General features: G+C 35.2%; 1 protein-coding gene across 3 annotated transcripts; it reads left to right on the top strand.

The window, feature by feature from the left end:
• The first annotated feature begins 158 nt into the window (after nucleotides 1-158).
• Nucleotides 159-18,215, top strand: copb2 (COPI coat complex subunit beta 2). 3 transcript variants are annotated; one of them, XR_015477520.1, is made up of 22 exons: nucleotides 159-274; nucleotides 1,232-1,369; nucleotides 1,476-1,562; nucleotides 1,710-1,836; nucleotides 3,732-3,880; nucleotides 3,971-4,117; nucleotides 4,200-4,299; nucleotides 6,484-6,626; nucleotides 9,004-9,203; nucleotides 9,308-9,418; nucleotides 9,516-9,604; nucleotides 9,698-9,804; nucleotides 9,896-10,039; nucleotides 11,589-11,807; nucleotides 13,160-13,462; nucleotides 13,552-13,662; nucleotides 13,977-14,191; nucleotides 14,344-14,436; nucleotides 14,978-15,161; nucleotides 17,228-17,302; nucleotides 17,386-17,532; nucleotides 17,841-18,215. XR_015477520.1 is itself a non-coding variant. In NM_001001940.1 (22 exon segments), coding segments are annotated over 22 exon segments (2,805 nt in total). In that variant the 5' UTR covers nucleotides 194-271; the 3' UTR covers nucleotides 17,937-18,215.
• Nucleotides 18,216-18,354: the final 139 nt, after the last annotated feature.

The raw sequence follows: 18,354 nt of genomic DNA, 5'->3' as shown, positions 1-18,354 counted from the left end.
CAGAAAAAAAAACTTCATAAAAGAGAGGAGAGGGTTAAGCTCAAGCGCATATCGTCACCGGCCGGGTTTAATCGAAATCATCCGAAACATGCCGAAGCCATCAGAGTGTCACGTCAACGCTGCCGACGTCAAGCGCAACTGCATTGAGGAAGTTCCACGTCACATTTGTCTGCCGTGCACAAAATTGCAGCCGTAAAAACACATCAGACTCTCACTGTGGATGATATAAAAACATTGCAGCTGAAGGAGACCAAACCCAACAAACGCAAAAATGGTGAGTCTAACTTTAGTGTTAATTTTACGGAAAGCATTAGGGCGGTTTCGTTGATGTTAAAGGAAAATACGCTTTCAATCACGTTAGCTTGCGCTGTTAGCCTCGGAGGCCCTAAGAATGGCCACATAGACAACTCTCTCATTCAGTCAGTGTGAATGATTCGATTATTTTTAGCCTTATTTTAAAGTATTATTTGCATATAAGGCTTTAATAATGCATCTAGTTGACGTTCATTGTCCGCTTAAATGTTGTTATGACGTGATATCTGATATTCGGGCTAACAGCTGATGATATGAATATGACTCTAACAGTGAGAGAAGTACACGTTAATAATCATACAACAACGCATTTCTGTTGGATCTATGTACTTTTCAATAGCACCGTGATTGTGTTTTTATTAATATACTCATTATTATATTTTATTATCATTTATTCAGTATTTTGCTATGAATGTTAGCTTCTGAATCAATTTATGTAGCTTACAAATAAAAAGTGGTTTTGTTGTCATTGGGAAAATAATATTGAGGTTGAATTACAAAATGTCGCTTCTTTCTTTTCTTAAATCTGTTTTTTAATGATGGTTTGCAAAGAGTGTTTGTATGGACTGTTTTACCATTATGGACTGCTTCACATTGTAGATACAATTCAGTTCACTTATATCAGTTAGTATTCTATATTGCTTTTTTATTCTTTATTATATTCCTCTATTTTATTTTCTAATTTTAACACATTTTTTTTTACTTTAGACTCTTTAAACTTTTACTTTTTATTTCAGACATAATTTTTGTATCCCCCTGGTGTGTCATAAAGTAACACTTTTCTGAAGTGTAATTGTTTTATATGTGATGATAAAATTGTAATTTAAAATTATTTTACTTTCAGAGTACTGATGTATAATTTCTGCTTTTGACTAAATAGCTGATGTAATAATTAATAATAATGTTTGTTCCCTTTTAGCCTCTGAGGCTGGACATCAAGCGCAAACTCACGGCTCGATCTGACCGTGTCAAAAGCGTAGACCTTCATCCGTCCGAACCATGGATGCTGGCCAGTTTGTACAATGGCAGTGTCTGTGTGTGGAACCATGAAACACAAGTGAATATCATTTTTTTTTTTTTAGTTCATCTGATCTTAACGTATAGCATTACAGCATGGCCTATTGCATTTTTGTTTAATAATCGCTTGCATTGCTCTTTCTCAGACTCTGGTTAAGACTTTTGAGGTTTGTGACCTTCCGGTGAGAGCTTCCAAGTTTGTTGCCAGGAAAAATTGGGTCATAACTGGCGCTGTAAGTATATATATTATTATGTAGAGATAATAGATGCATAATAGATGCATAAGAGATAGTAAGATGCAAAATAATAGAGTTGTTATATTATTGTTATTTTTATTATTATTATTGCATCTCTGAATACTTTTCCCCCTTTTTTTCTAGGATGACATGCAAATCCGAGTTTTCAACTACAACACACTAGAGCGAGTACACATGTTTGAGGCCCATTCAGATTATATTCGCTGCATCGCTGTGCATCCCACCCAGCCCTACATCCTCACGAGCAGTGGTATGTACAGATATTCATTAAGCATTTATTTTGCATATAATAAAATACACTGTGTACTTTATATTTTATGCTGCTATTCAGAAATTTGGTGTCAGAAATCTGATGTTAGTATATTAAGTTTATCCAAAGTGACTGTAATTCACATTTATTACATTTACATTATTAACTTAAAGCTTTTTAGTACATTTTATTTGACCTAAGCCTTATTATGGCATGGATGAGTCTAATAATTTACTTGTGTTTGAATGACAAGCCCTGGTGTCCTCTGTCACATTTTATAGCTTATGATTTATATGCCGTATTACATTGTGTGTATATCTGAAAGATTTAATATAAATGTATTTATTAACCTTAATAAGGACCTTTTAAAAAAATTAAGTGATTCAGTTTCAAAACAACAAATTTTCATCATTGATGTTTATAAGAAATTTATTTTAAGCGTCAAATCAGCATATAGAAATAATTTTGATCATAACATGAACAGATACTTATGAAATGGCTGCTTCTGAAAATTGAGCTTTGCGTCACATAAAAAAAGTCTTTTATTTATTTATGCACAGTAGAACAAAATCAGCTAAATTTACAGTAAAAAAAGCAGCTGTGGTTGATAGGCCAGAACTTACTAATGTTTAGAAGACGCTCTGTGTCATGCACACAATTACTAAACAGCATAATGGATGAATGCAATAAACATTATTTTTCTAACATAAAAGTTCAATGTGCATAACTAATGAGAAAAAAGGCTATATCAATGTCAACAAAAAGGCATAAAAAGTGAAATGTCATGCAGGGAATTCTGGGAAAGTCAATTTACAGTTATTAACCGTATATATTAAGGAAACTTACAGTTAACCAGGTTATGGAATTTTACTGTAGTATTTTTACAGCTTTTTTATAATTTCGATTACAGTTGATTTAAAATGTAATGATGGTTTATAGTGTTGCTATTTTCCATAAAACAATTGCAGTATTGATAAGCAAATCTAATAGCAGGGTGTCCATGGTGACTTAAAAAACCCTAAATTCCATAAACAAACAAAACAAAAATCTCAAATTAGCATAAGAATTGTGTTGTAGGCTTTTTAATTTGTGCATTCAATCACCAACAATCCATCTTAATCCAACAGTTTTATTTATTAAATATTTACCAAAATGGTTTAATTATCTTCCTAACAATAATATTTGTTTAAAGGTTTATGATTTATAGCTATAATGAGAAGGACAGACAATTTTATTGTGCGTAGATTTAGTTTAGTGTTGTTTTTAAATCTTCTCAGTTTTTATAAATTGTTTTAAAGAATATGTGTATATTAATATTTATGATAAATAACTCTATTTTAACTTTTGGAGACGGAGCAAGTAAAAATCTTTTCAACTGGCCCAACCGGGTCATTAGTAGGGCCAGAAAGAATCTACGGACATTTTTTGCTATTTTTCAGTTGCATTCTGCTATTTCTGCAGAATTTTGTAAAAAAAAAAAAATCTGTACATTTATGGGGGAATGGTTTGGAGAGTATCGTAAATAAAAACTTAATATATAAAATAAAAAATACTACCCTTTTAACTTATTTGATGTTTGCAATGCAAATCCAATTAGATCTACTTATTTAGTAAACAAAGCAAGTCTCTTGATATATATACTAAAAGACTGAAAATATTGTTTTACAAACTGTATTGTAAATAAATCATACGAACATTTTTATATTAGTCAATAATATTACTGTAATTAATTTAAAAACTGAATAAATATACATTTACACATTACATATAAGTACATAAATAGACTCGATGAGCTGAAAATCTGCCTTCAGCTGAATTGAATTTCATCCATTATGGTCTTTAAAAGGTCTTGAATTTGACTTTTTAACACTCATTGGGTGTATATGTTTGTGTAGATGACATGTTGATAAAGCTGTGGGACTGGGAGAAGAAATGGTCGTGCAGTCAGGTGTTTGAGGGCCACACACACTACGTGATGCAAATCGTCATCAACCCCAAAGACAACAACCAGTTTGCTAGTGCGTCGCTGGACAGAACAATAAAGGTAAAATTGAACTTTCATGAATGAAGGATATTCAAATAAGACTTATGACATTTTCTTCCATCTGACATTATCTTCTTTGTCATGTTTCAGGTTTGGCAACTGGGTTCATCTTCTCCCAACTTCACTCTGGAAGGTCATGATAAGGGGGTGAACTGCATTGATTATTACAGTGGAGGAGATAAACCCTACCTCATCTCCGGAGCCGATGACAGACTGGTCAAAATTTGGGACTATCAGGTATAAATGATATTGATATGCTCAATGCAGCAGGTCATTCTTGGCTATTTATTTACATCTCTTTGGATCTCTTTCTTTTTAGAATAAGACATGTGTGCAGACGCTCGAGGGACATGCTCAGAATGTGTCCTGTGTAAACTTTCACCCAGAGCTGCCCATCATCATCACTGGATCTGAGGACGGTCAGTTATGAAACACATTTATGATTATTTAGACATTTTATTGAAAAAAAAAAAATTGATCTAGAGAGTCCCTTGCCACAATGATGTGGGCTATACAAGACACTGGATCCCTGTCCTTAAACGGCTATATATAAACAAAAAATATCTATAAATATAAAACAAATATTTATATAATTGTAACTATTATTACAATGTGGGCTAAATGAACAAAACGCCATGATAGTTTTGGTTTACTTTGTCGCTCCAAAGTGCCTGTTTTTACATCAATAACTTTCTTTGACCCTTGAAAATATCTTTTTAGGGATTTATTTTTACATGCACAAACAACAGCAGCCTAAACAACAGAACTATAGCTATGTTTCCATCCAAAATGCGAATAAACTTTATGCGCGAAACTCGATTATCGCATAAAAGTTGTGCGAATGAAGCATCGTTTCCATCCAACGAGTCAAAGCGAAAAAAATCGTCACTTCCTGATTAACTGGCGCCAAATATGAACAGTAAAAACTGCATTTGCTGCAGTAGGAGAAGCTGCATCAATCTTTTTTAAATCAATGCGCCTCAGAAGACAATCCTGACAAGCAGTGAGCGCGCAGTGGCGTTTGAAGGTGTCAGACGCGGAGCACAGTCGCTCTTGATTCTGGAGGTCATTAATAACATAATAACATTAATACTGAAATTGGAAGGCGTTTTATAATGACCAAAATAACATTTCAGATGTTTTATAATGTGCTCAGCCTGATGTTTTATCTATTCACACACATTTTAAGCATCACGTGATCTGTTTCCAAAAAATCACATGACCTTTTTTAATGCGCTTGCTGGAGTTTGTGCGGTAAAAGTGTTTCCATCGCAGTTTATGCGCATCTTCTCCTATCGAAAAAAAGTTTATCCTACCCAGTTAGGCGCATAAGTTTTTTACGTGTTTTTAAAATTTATGCGCATCATGGCGTTTCCATCAACTGTTTTTTTATGCGAATTTGCAAAATGCGCATAAAATAGGTGGATGGAAACATAGCTATTGTCTAATTTTACCTGCAGTGCTTCTGTAAGGGGAATACATTTATTTATATAAAGTTAACAAACACGAATATGTTTCACTTAACATCAAAAATAAGTAAATAACCTCGTCATGTAGCCTATCATTTTTCTATTCACTCTATAAGCCTAAGATGATGGCATTAAGGAAGAGCCTACATATACTTTACATAGACCTATAAAATGTCATGGGATCTCAGTTTTCACTCTGGTAAATTATTATCGCAAATTCGAAAATGAAAGAAACACCATTGAAAGGGGTTCTGTGTTCATTCTGCTTTCAGCTTAACTGCCCAACATGTTCTCAGCAATGTCACAGTGTTAAAAAAGAACATTGTTTTGGCCTGTATTAAGCAAATAAAACGAAAAACAACATCACATCATTTGTTCCGGGAAATGCATAAGCAGTGTCTTAACGTCCATATGAAAGCATCTGGCTGTCAGTTTTTGACATAAGTGAACTTTGCTTTGCCGTGCACCCACAGTGCCACCTTGATGCTCATGACAGGAATAGCTTGTGGTTAATTTTTAATTTTTTATTTTTTAAATGAGGTGATAATTGCCGTCATGCATAAATGAATGATATTATTGTACTTTTACACATAATAATCTATGATCACATTACACAATACTGAAACCGCACGTCAAAAAAAACACATGGTAAATATTTTTTAAAAAAAATTCACAAATCATGTTTTTAGGGGAGCCCATGCCTTAATTAGGTCCCCCATAGTTTGCACCCTGCATAGCTGTCTTTTTAAAAAACTAACATTATGCTTGAGGTTTTAATGTATATAAGCTTATCTGTGACTAAAGCTTTTTTGAGTGTATCGTATCTTTCTCATCATATTCCCTGCAGTACTGTAATTTTCAACTATTTGTTAGTTCTAATAAGTTCCAATAACTTCACTATTGAAAGTTACTCATGAATCTCACAAAGCATTATTTGGTATAGGAAAAAGGTGGATAAAATTGCTTCTCCTATTCCAGGTGTAAATGGATTGTAATTTTAAAAAGAAAAATGAAAAAAATATGGCAAAATAATATTTTGAAAGCCAATGGTTTCTGCACATTAAACTGAGACATTATAAACCGAAAAAAAGCAACACTTCAATCTTTAAAGCTTCCTGTAACTTTGTTATTCAGGCACAGTCCGGATCTGGCACTCCAGCACTTACCGTCTAGAAAGCACCTTGAACTATGGAATGGAGCGGGTTTGGTGTGTGTCTGGCTTGCGGGGCTCCAACAGCGTCGCATTGGGCTATGATGAAGGCAGCATCATTATCAAGGTACTAAAAATAATACAAAGTCACACCATGCTGTTGCCTGTCAGTGGTGTGTCATGCCAGCTAAAGCTCTGGGTTGCTAATTGCAAAGTTTAGTACCTTTAGAAGAGAGCTATCAGATTGATCCAGGGCCAATGCTGACAGCAGGCAGTTGCAGAGGATACATAAAGTTACAAAAGATCCCTATTTTAGAATAAAACGTTCTTTTGAATTTTGTTCATGAAAGAATCCAAAGAGTCAGTTTTCACAATATTACTAAGTAGGACAAAAAATAAAAAAACAGAATAGTAATTCTGAAAGGTTTCTGCTGAGTCTTAAAGTTTTAAAATGCCTTAAATCCCAAAATTTTTAGGCCTTAAAGAGTCTTAAATTTACTGAAATATTGTGTTGTAGGTCTTAAATCTTTTTTAAATGGGTCTTAATTTTCTTTGTTCATGTATAGCTACCTCGTCTGGCCAATCTCAATAAAACTTTAAACTTTTTATTTTAAAAGGTAAATTTTAACTCTATTTATTATAATGGCGTTATTATTTTCCTTACAATAACACCTGTTTAAAAGTGCTCCATGTATTTACTGCTGACCTGGACAGATTGTTGTGCATAGATTTAGTTTATTATAGTTTTTAAAACTTAAAACTTTTAAAAAATTAATTTAAAGAAAGTTTATGTTGGAAAAAAGTGTATGGATACAAGTAGAGCTTTCTTTTTTTATACAATATTTAAAATATTTTGCTACGAAATATCTAAAATATTTTTAAAAATTTATTATTAATTTGTCATTGTATTATTAAATATATTAAATTGTAATATATATTTTTGAAAGGTCAAAAAAAATCTCTACCATCTGGGCCGTTTGAAAAATTCCTTTCCCTTTAGCCCTTTGAGTCTAAAATTTCATTCATAATGGTCCTAAAACGTTGTAAAGTCTTAAATTTAACTTGGTGAAACCTGCAGAAACCCTGGTAACTGATTGAATGGCTGCTGTAAAATAAGGTTGCCATCTTAGGAATAATTTAAATAAAATGTTAAATTATATAAAATTGACTTTTGTGTATTAGATCGCAATCTATTTTTATTCATTTTTTTCATAATAATGACTTTTACCATGATTAACAGAAGATGCCCACCTTATTTCTCAACCTTAGATGTAACACAAAACTCTAATCTACATAACTGATGAGAAAAAAGCAACAAACAAGCTATAGCAATGTCAACAAAAGGCATAAAAGTAAAGTGTCATGCAGGAAATTTTGAGAATTTGAGAACTATGTACTTGCATCAAAAAAATAAATGTACTCCATAATAAAAATACAATGTACTTACTGTGTTTATAATGTATTTGAGAACACTTGTGTTGCTTTTGAGTTGGGATAGAGGTTGGGTTTTGGACAGGTTTGGTGGCATGGGTAGGTTTAAGGGTGGGTTTAGGTGTAAGGGATGGTCAACAGTGTATTTACAAATGTAATTACAAAAGTTAATTACAGATGTAATTACATACATGTATTTAATCAAGCATAAGTACACAGTAAATACATGTATTTACACAATAAGTACATTGCAGCAAACTATTAATTCCTATGTAAGTACATATTAGTTAAGGCCACTTAATATAAAGTGGGACCCTTTTTCTTAAATAAATAAACATGTGGTGTTTAATTTTTTAACATGGCACGTGTCTAAATATAAGCTACCCTGAAAGATGGCCACATATTTATATATGTAATTTATTCAAAACAAAGCTGACACTTTAATTTAATGTTTTTCATATACAATTGAAGTCGAATTATTTTCCCCCCTTTGAATTTTTTTCTCTTTTTTAAATATTTCTCAAATGATGTTTAACAGAGCAAGGACATTTTCACAGTATGTCTAATAATATTTTTTTCTTATTTGTTTTATTTCGGCCAGAATAAAAGCAGTTTTTAAATTTTTAAAAAACATTTTAAGGTCAACATTATTAGCCCATTAAAGCTATATTTTTTTTTCGATAGTCTACTGAACAAACCATCGTTATACAATAACTTGCCTAATTACCTTAACCTGCCAAGTTAACCTAATAAACCTAGTTAAGCATTTAAATGTCAAAAGTTATTAAAACTATTAAGTTTAGAAATGTTGAAAATCTTCTCTCCGTTAAACAAAAATTGGTGAAAAAAAATAAACGTGGGCGCTAATAATACTTACTTCAATAATATATAAACAGAGTGTCCGTGGTGTCGTATAAAGTGTGGAAAGTTGTTAAATTAATTAAACGAAATTTAATTTTAATTTATTGCAGACACATTACATTTACATGACATTTCAGTAAACTTTATCTGATAATAAAGTTTACTTTAAAATGACATGTAGTTAAGTTATCTGGTTTACATTTGTATTTCAGCTCGGCCGTGAGGAGCCAGCCATGTCAATGGACACCAACGGAAAGATCATTTGGGCCAAGCACTCTGAGATTCAGCAGGCAAACCTCAAAGCCATGGGGGATGCAGAAATCAAGGATGGTGAGAGGCTGCCACTGGCAGTCAAGGACATGGGCAGCTGTGAGATCTACCCTCAAACCATCCAGCACAATCCTAACGGCAGGTAAGGCTATTAAGCTGATTTGCATCCAGCCTGATCCTTGCTCCAGTGTTAATGGGCTGATTAACCTCTCAGCATCCCACTATTCATTTAATCCTGTTGTTTAGGTTTGTGGTGGTGTGTGGAGATGGAGAGTACATCATCTACACCGCCATGGCTCTGAGAAACAAGAGCTTTGGTTCTGCACAGGAGTTTGTCTGGGCCCATGATTCATCCGAGTAAGCATATAGTGCATATAGTTAAGACATCTGTTTAGAGATATAAACTCATCAATGACTGTGCGAAACAATTAATTCTGACTTGTTTTAAATGAAGGTACGCAATCCGAGAAAGCAGCAGTGTGGTGAAGATCTTCAAAAATTTTAAGGAGAAAAAATCTTTTAAGCCAGACTTTGGAGCAGAAGGTAAATGGATGACAAATACTGCATGATCAGTTCCGTTCATTGAATGCAGTACAAACATGGTGGTCTTTAATTTAAATGAATGGGTGTTTGCAGGCATTTATGGGGGCTTCCTACTGGGTGTTCGATCTGTGAATGGTTTGGCTTTCTATGACTGGGAAAACACGGAGCTGATTCGACGAATTGAGATCCAGCCTAAACATGTGAGTCACCTGCTAAAGGTCTCCACTATTTGTTTGTTTTATTTTGTGGATGATTGTGTAAATCATGAACCAATTGCTTGTGTGTTTGCAGATTTTCTGGTCAGACTCCGGTGAGCTGGTGTGCATTGCCACAGAAGAGTCCTTCTTTATCCTGCGCTACCTGTCAGAGAAGGTGGCTGCATCACAGGAGAACAATGAGGGGGTTACTGAAGACGGTATTGAAGATGCTTTTGAGGTTAGCAAAAAACATCACATTTCGTTTCAGAGAATAAGCAAGTTGTTGCATCTTAATAAGACCATGCATGTAGATTTTTTTTTTTTATCATCTGAAATAATATGCCTGACAGAAAATCATTCACAATATAACTTGGGATGCTCCGATTGATCCGCTGGAGATTGATATCTGCCAATATTCACATTTCATGACTCGATCTGTACTCGCCAATCTGGCCGAACTCATGTAGCAATCGCAAGTGTTTGTTTAGTACAGTAAGACGCACCTGCGCAGGAAAATTATGCAATTTATACAGTCTGTTGAAGAGATTGACGAGTCTCACGCATATTGATAGCAGCGTATCTTGATTTATAGCTGAAATCACGGCGATGAGAGCGAATGAGTAAGAGAACAGATCGCAAGAGGAACAGTGATGTTGCTAACCATTACATTTGTTAAGTAAGTGAATAGAGCAGTAAAGTGCAAACCCCCTTCTCTCTTATCCGATCCAGCTGCTGTGAGGAGCTGTGGTCATCGTGGTGCTATTAATAGTTAATAAGCTAATTATTTGAATTGCCTTGAATGTGTTCAGGCCTTTTTACATGTAAGAACTGAAAGTACTGTGTTTTTGATGCTATTGTGTTAGTGTTAATAAGTTCATTAAACCTGGCTGGAAGTATTAGGAAATAAAAAACAAAGCTTCAAAACTTCAATACTTAATATAGAGAATATAAATTCTTGAAATATACTTATTGCAGTACACTATAGTTTATAGGCCTGTTTCCTTTTAGTAATGGATTTAAATGTGTGCCTTAACTTCTTATGCATCAAATATGCACTCAACTTTTTCTTTGAGACATGTTAAAGTATTCCTCCATCATTTGCAATGTTTCCAAATTGCATTGTTAGACATCTTTCTTACAATTTTTAAATTTGTTTTATTTTCTGTAAAGCTGCTTTTGACAATGGCATCTCCACACTAAATGGTTTTAAGAGATGCATTTATTTATATATACATTATGTATATATTTTAGGCATTACATGCAACATCCTTTATTCATTCTCTTAGGTAAGATGAGATCTCCACTTAAGCATCATCCTTAGAGGGAAAATGTGCTTTCATGCAATGGCAAAGTTATATAAAGCTTGAAGCATCAGAATCAGAACTTGGTATCGGCTGATCACCATGACCAGGAATCTACTCGGCATCGGCTGCAAACATCCTGATCGAAGCATCCCTAAATATAACCTAAATTTTTATCAAGACCGTAGGGTACAAAGCATGTATTATTTACATGCATGTTAATGATCTGCATATACACCGTTGACCCATTCATTACACCTTAATCCAACCTTAGACTTACCTATACCACCAAGACTGTCCTTAAACATCTGTGTCCCAGCTTAAGAGCACCATACGTGTTGTGCAATAGAAAATGAATATTATAATTACATTTTTTATTTATTTTTTTGGATGCCAGTACCTAATATTTAACGTCTCGTAATATACTGAGAAGCCAACATTTTGAAATCGGACGTCTGAGCTCTTGTTGTTGTTGTTTATGTGCAGGTTCTGGGAGAGATTCAGGAGGTGGTGAAGACTGGTCTGTGGGTGGGAGATTGTTTCATCTACACCAGCTCAGTCAACCGCCTCAACTACTTTGTTGGAGGAGAGATTGTCACCATTGCTCACTTGGACAGGTACTGTCAGAAAAAAAAACATTAGTTTTTCAACACTAGTTCTTGTCAGGGCTACATTTGAGTTTTTACAATTTAAAGAGCCTCTTTTGTATTTTCTTCTTTTAATGTCTTTAATTGCTGTAATGGCAAAGCAGAATTTGACAGCATTTATTAAGTTCTGGCCCTTAATATTTCTGTGGCGTTCAATTTATTTATTTAATTTTTGTATTTGTTATGGAAGAAAAGCTCAAAAGTTCAGCATTTATTTGAGATGGAACACATTTGGGAAATTAAAAACGCTTTCTAAGACTCACAGAAGTGTAAATGTTTCCAAATAATTTAAAGAGCCCATATTATACATGAAATAGGGTCATATCTTGGTTGTAAGGGTCTCCAACAACAGTTTAATATACATGCAAGGTCAAAAAACACTTTCGTGGTCTTATAATCTGCATTTATTTTTACCTAATTATCCCAGCGACTCCTGTATGAATCGTCCAGTGATTCATTTGTTCCCAAACCCCTCCTTAGCGCGAAGCTAATCTGCGCTGATTGGACCGATGACAGTCTGTTGCAATTGGTCGACTGCCTTCAGTCAGAGAGTGAAATGCACAACAGCTAATCAGCAATATAAAAGTAATCACAGTTCATACACGCTCGATAGTGTAGGCGTGGATTTTAGCTGCCAGTGGGTCAATGTAAATACAGTCGATGGACTTGAAAATTCAGACGACTAACTATTTTATTGAGCAAAAACTCCAAAAACAGTTGAGGAGATCTCCTAGCTTCTCACGCTGCTCTTTTCACAGACACACACACACACACGTGACTTTGCACGCGATAAGAGAATATAGCCAGTTAACCTGATACAGTACACGCGGTTACAAGTAACAAATCACAACTAAATACATTTGCAAGCTAGAGTCAACGAGGCAACTTAAATCGCACGTACTTACACTTGAGAAATGGACGAAGAAAAATCCATCCTGACGTCCATCAGTAAGTTACTCTTTACTGATCCTTCCTTTAACAAACGCCGATGAAGTATTCTTTGTAGCATGTAGTTTCCAGAAGTTTCCAGTAGTTTCCAACTGCTTGGCTATAATGCTGAGGTTTCATCTTTGGGTAGAGACTCAATATATCCATCTGCAGTGTGACTTCAATCGACCGGCATGTTTGTGTTTGTGGGTGTGTGTGTGTGTGTCTGGGTTTCTGCGTCAGAGGGCGGGGCCTCAGGTTTGAAATCTCCCGGGTTTGCGCGTGCACGTGAATAACTTTGTTTCGTTCGTACATCATGGCGAAACACCTAATGAATCGGTATCAAGGCGACTCGTTTGAAGCACTATGAGTCGACTCTTTTATAGATGAATCAACAGTTTTAAACACTGTACACTAACAGATTTAAGCCTTAGCTGGATACTTCACTTCACTTAGAGCTGTGTTACACACTACATGGATTAGAATTTTCAAAAACCCATAATATGGGCTCTTTAAAAATAAACCTAGAATAAAGGTTTCTTTGTTTTAAATTCAGTCTAACAGTAACTTCTTCTTAGAACGATGTACCTTCTGGGATACATTCCTAAAGATGACCGTCTTTACCTGGGTGATAAGGAGCTGAACATTGTTAGTTATTCTCTCCTGGTGTCTGTCCTGGAGTACCAAACTGCCGTCATGCGCAGAGACTTTGGCATGGCAGATAAAGTGCTGCCCACCATCCCTAAAGAACAGAGAACCAGAGTTGCCCACTTCCTGGAGAAACAGGTAAAACTTGACAATTTTGCACTAGCAGAGTTAGACTAAGTTATTTTAGAGTTAGTGTCTTTATATGATCTTTTTCTATGTGCCTACAGGGTTTCAAGCAGCAGGCTCTGGCTGTGTCCACTGATCCAGAGCACCGCTTTGAGCTGGCGCTTCAGTTAGGAGAGCTGAAAATCGCATACCAACTTGCAGTAGAAGCTGAGGTTTGTTAATATACTCTAATGAAACAGCTCCCCTAGTGGCGGTTGAGCTCAGTTGCGCACCATTTTATTTGTAACACATACTAGTATCAAACATCTAAATTCTGTCATTTATTTACCTTCAAGTGGTTTTGTCTTAAACACAAAAGAAGATATCTTGAAGAATGCTGGAAATCGGTAGACGTTGACTTGTGTGTTTTTTTTCTCTCTCACTATGATGGTCAATGGTTTTCAGAATTCTTTAAAATTGAAAAGAATAACAACAGCTGACTTTTATTATAATGTTGACTGCTAATGTTGCTGTTTTTCTTGTGCAGTCGGAGCAGAAGTGGAAGCAGTTGGCAGAGCTGGCCATCAGTAAGTGCCAGTTTGGACTGGCACAGGAGTGTCTCCATCATGCCCAGGACTATGGAGGTCTTCTGCTTCTGGCCACTGCATCTGGCAACGCCTCGATGGTTGCCAAGCTTGCGGAGGGAGCAGAGCGGGACGGAAAAAACAATGTCGCCTTCATGACATACTTCCTGCAGGGAAAGTAAGTGTGATTGTAGAAAAGAAATGCACACTCTGATATTTAAACAGATGTATGCAGTATAGATGTGTTAACATTGTGCATTTTTATTTCAGAGAAATCATGTTGAAGGTATTTTAGCATTATTTTGAGTTTTATTTGTTTGTTTTTGCCAGATTGGACAACTGTTTGGAACTTCTGATCAAGACCAATCGACTGCCAGAAGCAGCCTTTCTTGCCCGCACATATCTACCCAGTCAAGTTTCCAGGTCAGTATTCACATTCAATTTTTCTTTCTTTCTCCTTTCTTTCTTTCCTTCTTTCTTTCATTCATTCATTTCGGGTTGGGTCGATTGATGATGCCATAGATATCAAGATGCTGAGCCAGCATCGCGATCCTCCTCCGTGTCCAGCAGCAACCCGTTTGCAAAAAATACACATTTAAGCCCCATTTACTGTAATGCATCCGAGTTTTAAAATGGCAATTTAAATAAAAAACGGTCCACGTCCACACTGACGTTTCATCTAGCATTTCTGAAAACCCCTCCTTCAACACCATACCACTGTAAACGAACATCACTTGACCACACACAGGCATACATGCACATCTGAGTTCCAGGCAGTGTGTTTGACAGCTTCAAGTGCGCTATATAAATACACATCATAGCAGATTAAGTGAATCGATTTTGAATCATTTTATATATATATATATATATATATATATATATATATATATATATATATATATATAATATATATAATAATTCTTATTTTTTAACACACAAATAAGCACTGTTTGTTTGCTTTCAGGGTGGTGAAGCTTTGGAGAGAGAGTTTGTCTAAAGTGAATCAGAAAGCAGCAGAGTCTCTGGCAGACCCCACAGAGTATGAGAACCTGTTCCCAGGCCTGAGAGAGGCTTTTGTGGCAGAGCAGTACCTGAAAGAGACCAGCCTCGGCCAAACCAGACCTGCCTCTGACTACCCACTCATCACGGTGAGAAACCAGCTCAACCAACCCATCCTTCCATCCATCCATGCTCATATTTTAGTGTTATAACAGTTGTTCATAATGTTTTAAAATGGCTTTTTAGATGTATAAGTAAATGGGTACAGTGGTCCCTCCCTATTATGCGGTTCACCTTTCTCTGCCTTTTTTTTTTGCAATTTGAAACGCTTTATTTTACAGCACATTGTGTTCTGTGACTAAATTAGCGCTTTGTTCTGCATCCTGATTGGCTGTAGACCATTGTCATTCAATCTCCTTCATGCCATGTCTCTGTAAAATACAGAGTGCATTCAGCCTGCCAAATTTACAGAAGTCTTTGATCGCTAGCAGTGTGAAGTGCTGTACTGTATGTTTGCAAGTTTTCTCACCAACAAATCCCATAATGTTGACGAAACGTTCTGCACCGTCTAAGGCACTTGCGGTAGCATCTAAAAGGCAGAGGAAAATACACAAAAAGAACATGCTAAAGGAAGGCAAAAATACGCAGCTATAGAGCACCATTAAAGAATAAATAAATCTTCGGTATGTTACATTCAGTTTTACAGCCTTAAAACATCTATAATAATAAAAAAAACTAAGTTGGCTACTTTGCAGATTTCACTTATCATGTAATGATGTCTTCACGGTCGCAAAACCGCACGTGAGCTGACGCACTGTTTGTTTACTGCCAAGAACGCACGCGTGCACGCATGACCTCTACTTTATTGAACACAACCTGCATGGGCTTTGAATAACAGGTAATAAAGTTGAAAAAAAAACGTTCAGTTTGTTGCACAGAGCGATCGTTTAAGGGCCATGCAGGAGGTTTGATTGAAAGTGGAACCTGTGCGCACATCATTTAAATCATCATATGGCATATTAGAGTTATGATTATAACAAGCTTTTAATGTTTTTTCTTTCATAGCAAACACAGATTGTTGTGGATGAAAATAAATGTTTATTGTGTCAGTATAACAACCCTAACCTATATATAATGGAAATATAATGGTCTAATAATATTGTCAATGGCAGATGACAAGCACATGTCTTAAACACAATAAATCAACTTTATAATTATGAATAGTTATATTCTGATGTCATCATTTTACTGTGAATTAACAAACTGGACATATTGAAAGTCTGTTCAAGTCCACCAGAATACAAAATTTAGCATTTTAAGCAAGAGTAGAATTACACATAGGCCTGATATTATTATTGTTGTTCTACCATATATTTCAGAATTAACAATAAAAATAGGCTAATTATATTAACCTTTATTTTACATTTACAGAATCATGATCTTGATTTTAAGCAACAAAAAAAATTTGTGATTCACATTTTAGCCAGAATCGTGCCGCCCTACTGGAGTGCTTATAATGTTAGCGAGAATTATACAGTATATACAAAAAATAAACTTTGTAAGTTTAGGAATAAATAAACACTAGTGTGATTGGCCTTCTCATTTTTTTTATTTAATAAAATCTTTTAATCAATTGTTTAATTAAATAAATAAATAATGAAGTCAGCAATTTTGATTGTAAGTTCCTGAAGTTCAACCGAACCACTGTGTGCTCACTAACTTTTGCATGTGTGTTTGATGGACTTCATCTTTCAGAGAGGGACAGTGTTGTGATTTATAGGTTAAAAATGCATAAACACGGAGTGTATATCTAATGATCTATTATAACAGACAGAGCATTAGTGACCACATAATAAAAACCGTTACTCAGACTCTCGTGATGCAACAGCACTGCAAGATCCAATATAGTCGGCACAGCATAAACCTACTTTACTGGCTTGTTGATGAATGTAGAAGCCTTAAAATTGCATGAACAAAGGGCCAAGTTCTTACTGCTGTGGTCTGGAACTCTCTTTCCTAATGTTTCCATGAGAAGGAAGGAAATGCTGTGACTGTTTGAACTTACTGTTGCATTTCAATTGTTTACATATTTCTTGCTAAGATTAGTTATAATAAAAAAAGCATATATAATATAAAATCAATCTTGCCCAATTATAAGTCTTTTTTTAAATATTAAGATGACTGTAGTTCATTTCATTCTTTTATTGTGTTAAAGCCTAATGAAGAAAGGAACGTGCTGGAGGAGGCTAGTGGTTATGAACCCAAAGGAATTCTCCCTGCTCCCACACAGGTGCGTGTGTTCGTTCATGTGTGTAAATGTGTTGTCACTTATTGCATGAACTAATAAAATGAGTTGTGTGTTACTGTGAACAGCTGAAGCAGGATGTTTCGGAGGATGAAGAGGTTTTGGCCTCAGTCTCATTGGTGTCTGCTGTGAGTTCTGCACAGTCCCAACCTGACCAGAAGCTCCAAGAGAAGACAGAAGAAAAAACTCCTGAAATTACAGCAGCAGAACAGAAGGTATTTGTAGATAACACACTCTGCATTTAATCAGTGTCATGCTGAGTTCTCTATCAGTGTGAATTATATATAATCTACTTACATGAATATTTACAAAGTCAATGCACATGCACAAATCGAGGTCAGTTTTTCATTAGGTGGTACAAATGATGAAGAATGCCAAAAATGTAACTTAAGTGGAAAAGTTACGGTGAAAACGCATCCAACAAGTAATCTAGAGCAAGTGATTTGATCTCGGTGTTCTTTTGCGTTTGGTGTGAACACAGCATCGGACTTCTGGTAACCTCGCTTATTGTTTTTATTTGAAGGTCATCGATGAACTTGAGGATGATTTGGATAACATGGAGCTTGATGACATCGACACTACAGATGTCAATCTGGATGACGACTTCCTAGACGACTAAACCATCTGCACTGAAGCATTGAGTTTATTTAAGTGACCAAATGTTTTGTTTTGTTTTTTCGTTGCTGTTAGAAATGCAGAGCTGAAGTCGGACTGGGTTCATTATAAACACGTTTTTTAGGCCGTACCACCAATGGAAAAAAAATGTCTGTGATCTCTCTTTTTTTTTTTGTACTTCTTTCTGGACCTTCAATTGACATTTTACCTGTACATCAAGACTATTATTGACCATGACAATTCATGGTGCCATTATTCATAATAAAGATAACTACTATACTAATAGATTGAACTGTCATTATATTGTTTCTGTTTTTGTACTTCGTTAGTGTGATAGTGTTGTGGAAACTGTCATTTACTCACTTTTTTCTGGTAATTTGAGTTTCTTCTGTTAAACACAAAAGATATTTTGTAAAATATTG

This window comes from Danio rerio, chromosome 2 (genome assembly GCF_052040795.2).
Source record: "Danio rerio strain M-AB ecotype USA chromosome 2, GRCz13ab, whole genome shotgun sequence".
Classification (NCBI taxonomy): Eukaryota; Metazoa; Chordata; class Actinopteri; order Cypriniformes; family Danionidae; genus Danio; species Danio rerio.
Note: the sequence above shows the minus strand (reverse complement) of the source record. Positions and strands in the feature narration are given on the sequence as shown.